This window comes from Herpailurus yagouaroundi, unplaced genomic scaffold (genome assembly GCF_014898765.1).
Source record: "Herpailurus yagouaroundi ecotype Mexico unplaced genomic scaffold, PumYag 159, whole genome shotgun sequence".
In the NCBI taxonomy this organism is placed as follows: Eukaryota; Metazoa; Chordata; class Mammalia; order Carnivora; family Felidae; genus Herpailurus; species Herpailurus yagouaroundi.
Window position 1 is genome coordinate 48,250,984 of NW_024412400.1, and position 5,613 is coordinate 48,256,596.

Here is a 5,613-nt window from a genome sequence, read left to right on the forward strand (position 1 = left end):
TCCATTCTGCAAGTGCCTACAGCATGTGATGACAGCACACCCAAGGTTTTTTTGAGAGGAGGGAAAGCTATTTTTAGAATGCTTTCCTTGTGTCACTTGAAGAACTAGCCTTCTCATCTCCTTAACCTGTTTTATTTCTTTGGCTAAATTATATGCTTCAAAGGCAGAAACCATTATTCATAGTTTTATGTTGTCCCTCACAAGTCATAACAAATTTATTAGGTACCTAATAAATACATGTTGATTCTGAGAATTCAATACAAAAGCACAGAATGTTAGAGCTAAGAGAGATACTTTAGTTATCACCATGTTTCAACGTATTTAAGTTTATTTATTTTGAGAGAGAGTGCAAGCGGGCATGTGTGTGTGTATGTGTGTGTGTGTGTGTGTGTGTGTGTGTGTGTGTGCACAAGTGGGGGAGGGGCAGAAAGAGAGGGTGAGAGAATTCCAAGCAGGCTCTGCACTGTCAGCGCAGAGCCTGATGTGGGGCTTGAATGCAAACTGCAAGATCATGACCTGAGCTAAGATCAAGAGTTAAACGCTTGATTGACTGAGTCACCTAGGTGCCCCAATATTGTTTTTCTGAAAACCCTGTCACCTGCTTTATTTCTGGAGGAGGGTAAAGGGAGAAGAGAAAATATTCACTTGAATTTGAGGGGGAGCTTAATGGGAAGCAATAGTAGCAACAGTTTTAGGCCTCTAAGGCTCCTCTCTGATCACAAGGGAAGGCTGAAACTTCCTTGTTTGGAGATTTAAGAGTTTAATTTTTCCCTAGAGCAAGATCATCCATTTTTGCTGGGATAAAAGAATAAAGCACAACAAACTCAATAGCACCAAATGGGGTTTAACACAGAAAATGGGGCCAGGTTTCTCCTTTCAAATGCACATTTTTTACATTAAAATATGTTTCTAAATCATAGTTGTTTTTCCTCTCAATTCAATCCTTCTCCTTCCCCTACCAGGAACCCCGGGGAACTGGAAGAGCACGTGCGTTACTGACCAGATATACAATCCGGATGCCCCTTCCAAACCGGAATCTGATTACTAATGGCCTGGCCCAGCACAGGGCTGCCCTCAGCGACAAGAGGAAGTAACTATATTCTCAGGGAGAATGGGTACTGAGGATGCCACCAGTCAAAGAGTCGAACGCTGTGCATCCATGAGAGAACTGTCTCCAGAAAAAAAAAAGAGGAATAGGCACAAAGACCTGGACGGGGATGGAGGAGAAGAGTATCCCATGGATATTTGGCTATTGCTGGCCTCCTATATCCGTCCTGAGGACTTTGTGAATTTTTCCCTGATTTGTAAGAATGCCTGGACTGTCACTTGCACTGCTGCCTTTTGGACCAGGTTGTACCAAAGGCACTACATGCTGGATGCCTCTCTGCCTTTGCGCCTGCGACCAGAGTCCATGGAGAAGCTGCGCTGTCTCCGGGCATGTGTGATCCGATCTCTGTACCATATGTATGAGCCATTTGCTGCTCAAATCTCCAAGAATCCAGCCATTCCAGAAAGCACTCCCAGCACATTAAAGAATTCCAAATGCTTACTTTTCTGGTGCAGAAAGATTGTTGGGAACAGACAGGAACCAATGTGGGAATTCAACTTTAAGTCCAAAAAACAGTCCCCTAGATTAAAGAGCAAGTGTATGGGAAGGTTGCAGCCTCCCATTCAGTACGAAGATGTTCATACCAACCCAGACCAGGACTGCTGCCTACTACAGGTCCCTACCCTCAACTTCATCTTTATTCCAATTGTCATGGGAATGATATTTACCCTGTTTACTATCAATGTGAGCACGGACATGCGGCATCATCGCTTGAGACTGATGTTCCAGGACTCTCCTGTCCGTGGTGGCTGGAAACTGTGCTGTGAACAGGGCGTGCAAATCATCCTGGACCCAGCGCACAGTGTTCGACTCTTTGGTGGTGTCCCAATATTTTTAATGTAATGCCTTTGGGCAGGGCAGGTGGTCTCCAGTTCACCAGATTCCACATCACTTTTGCCTAACCCTGGCCATTTCCACAATTATTTGGTGTCTGAGACACCCACAGCTATCATTCTGATTGACATCTGTAAGGGAGCGTGCTCCAGAAGCCTTCACTCAGTTGCCTGAATTGACAGTGAATTACCTTAATGACAGAGCCAGGCCTAACCTGAAGGCCTTATTTTTAATTTATCTATTTTATTTTTTCAGAACACTTTAATCTCACCACGTTGCCTCAAGTGGTTTTTAACCTTTAGACTCTTTATATGTCAACTGCTTTCTGCACCCAACTTCAGTTATAATGAAGCTGCAAAATGAGAGATGTTATAGGGATATTTGTGAGTACACAGTATGCACTATAAATTGTAACATATTGCTTCTAATATATATATATATATATATATATATATATATATATATATATATAATTTGATAGGTTAAACTTTCAAAGATATTTCCATAGGAATGCAGAAGAATGAATCTACAATCATAAAATATTTAGATATGTGTAATAAGCTAACAACCACCGAACACATTTTATAAGACTGTTATACCAGATGGGATCTTTAACCCTAATCTGTATAAACCATTACTGGATCATGCTTTAAAATATTATCAAAGGCCCTCTAACCCCTAAGAAAAGGCTTCCAACTCATCACTTTGTCCCTTCACCTTTTCCAGATGCATAAAAATAAAAATAAATTCTACTTGTGGGACAGAGACACTATATTCATAAGCACTTTACAATATGGGGTATGGGGCAAGAAAGAGGTTATTGGGGCTCCTGGACCGCTCAGCGAATTAAGTGTCCGACTCTTGGTTTCAGCTCTGGTCATGATCTCATGGTCATGGGATCGAGCCCTGTGTCAGATTCTACACTGAGAGTGGAGCCTGCTTGGGATTGTCTCTCCCCCCACCCCTCTCTCTGCCCCTTCTCCATTTGTGTATCCTTTCTGTCTCAAAATAAATAATAAAGGTTACTATAGCTTCATTAAAAAAATTATAAAGATGCATATAAGCCTCACAGTCTAATACAAATCTTGCCAAGAATCTATTTTATAGCTTAAGCAATGCTATTATTTATACATTTTTTATATTTATACAAGGGTCTCCCAATGAAATAACCACTCTTTATAGGATTTCTTAATTGATAAAATGTAACATTTGAAGTGTTTACTTGAAAATCCAAACTAATATATTTGTTTTTCTATGGCAAACAGAGCATTTCTTGGATTTATCATGAAAAAAATTAGTTAAAATATGAAAACACAAATTTGATCTCCAACTCTTTCTTGAGGAAGCAGATGCTGTCTGTTTATTATTATAATAGTATGCAGAGAAAGAAAAGAAAGTCATGTGCCAATGACAAAGTTGATATACTTATAAAAATGAAAATATGGGAGTAATGTACATAAGTAGAAAAATGCATCTATGTTGGCAAAGAATTTAAGAGAAAGTATGCATGTGGGCTGAAAAGAAAAAAAAAAGAAGTGAAACTACTCTAGAATTCTATTTTTAGCAGATCAACTAAGGGGAGAAAAGTTGCAAGTAACACAATCCTGCAGAACCCTGGACATTTCGAGGAAGTCAAAGGGAAACCAAACAAACCACGAAGTAAAAGATGCACACCAAGGATAGAGAGGTGCTAAAGTTGGCAGATGATACCAGCTCTACACAAAACCTTTGAAACATCAACATTATGAAAATGGACCTCCTAGTTTTTCTTTATGAGCATCCACATTGAGGCCCTTTTTGCTGCATAAACCTTGTATTTTCATACATCTATAGAAAATAGCAGCCCCACTCTTCTCTGTTGACCCTGCTCTATCTTTAATAGCATTTATCACCACCTAACATGTTTATCTGTATATTGTCTAAGTTTCCCTACTAGAATGTAACTGTCATGAGATCAAGTTTTGCTGTGGTGTCCCTTGTTTCTAGAACCATGCCTGACACATTGAAGGTGCTCAACAAATATTTGTTGAAAGAATATGAATTTAGGTACTCTTAACCAGTTCTATTTTTGATAATCCTACTGTGTAATTGATTTCTTTCATTATTTAATTACAGACACGTCACAGCATATGTAAGTAAATACAGTAGTTAGCTTTGTAACACGGCAATGTATATACACATACAGTCTTGACCTCAAAGAGTTTACTCAGAGCTTTAGGTTCACCTGAGTGCCTCCTTAGGTAGACTCTATATCTGGGGACCAGGAACCACACTAATGAATGAAGAAAGACACTCTTCCAATTCCCCCAGAAGGGTAACTGGATATTTTATATTCAGCTTAATCGTATATAAAGTGTGCTTAGATCTCTGAGTTACACGAGAAACTATTTTTATTAGTTTTTACACTAGCAGGAAGATCAGAGTCATGAGTGTTGGATATATGAGACAAACCAGTAAAGAATATCCACAGCTTGGCCCTGAGAGAGCTCTTAAAATGCCCATTTGTGGGGGTGCCTGGGTGGCTCAGTCAGTTGAGCATCCAACTTCAGCTCAGGTCATGATCTCAAAATTTGTGAGGAGTCTGAGCCCCATATCAGGCTCTCTGCTGTCAAAGCAGAACTGGCTTTGGATCCTTTGTCCCCCTCTCTTGCTGCCCCTACCCCCACTCATATTCTCATTCATTTTCTCTCTCTCTCTCTCTCTCTCTCTCTCTCTCTCTCGCTCTCTCTCTTTCAGAAATACAAAAGCACTTAAAATGCACATTTATGTACCAGAGAGAATACAAGAGAGTGCACACGAGAGTGTTGGATGCACAGATACATGCCTAACCTTGGGAACACAATTTTCTGAAACTCTCTAGGGAGAAAGTATATTTTTCAGGTATTTTTAGCACCTTTCAAATATATCTGTTATTGTTACATAGAATCCTAAGCTGACAGAGACTTTAAGAAGAGAACTTAAATTACTGCCTTTTGTATTTTCCCCCCTTTTTCTTTTCTTTTTCCCTTTGATTTTTGGCCACTGAAACTTTTAGCTTAGAAGTTCTTACAAGGAACCCAAATCCAAACAAACAGAACTGGTCTGTAAGCCCCAGGCATCCACCCAATCAGCATCTCCTATCTCCTACTACCTGTCAAAGCACACCCTGAACCTGAGGGCTGCACAGAGCGTACTTTAAAATCCCAGGTTCTAATCTAGAACCTTACTTGATGTGATGCTTCAGTACCATTGTCTTCATCTCCAGACCAATCTTTGCTTGATCTCCTTTACTTGCTCAATTCAGATACACTGCATCATTTAAAAATGCTACCTTCTGTTGAACTGGAATCCACCCTAATAAACTCCCCCTTGAGCCCTAGGTCTGTCGGTTTCTAGAGTATATTGAGAAGAGTTGAAATCCACATTTATTGTGTTACACTGAATCATTTCCACTTAAGCCTCCCCATTTCCTTTAGGCATCCATAGTGTGAAACAGTGGGTTTTACCTACCACCTTGGCTGTTCTTACTTGATATACTCAGGTTTGATATCTGCTTCCCAGCATTGATTAAAGTATAATAAGTGAGATTCCAAAACAATTAAGTATAACTAGGCAATCACTTCCCTATTACTTCTGCTAATGCAACTGAGGACACCATTAACTTTTATGAAACCACAGAGCACAACTATTCT

At 39.8% G+C, this 5,613-nt stretch overlaps 1 protein-coding gene across 1 annotated transcript; it reads left to right on the forward strand.

Annotated features, from left to right (window-relative positions):
* Window positions 1–1,078: 1,078 nt before the first annotated feature.
* LOC121034198 (transmembrane protein 183-like) lies at window positions 1,079–1,951 on the forward strand. The gene has a single exon (XM_040481126.1). It carries the CDS (start codon window positions 1,112–1,114, stop codon window positions 1,949–1,951), a length of 840 nt encoding a protein of 279 aa, XP_040337060.1. The 5' UTR covers window positions 1,079–1,111.
* The last annotated feature ends 3,662 nt before the right edge of the window (window positions 1,952–5,613 follow it).

What these genes read in the sequence shown, in the direction of transcription:
- LOC121034198 (XM_040481126.1), top strand. Translation starts at nt 1,112, where the DNA reads ATGGGTACTGAGGATGCCACCAGTCAAAGAGTCGAACGCTGTGCATCC.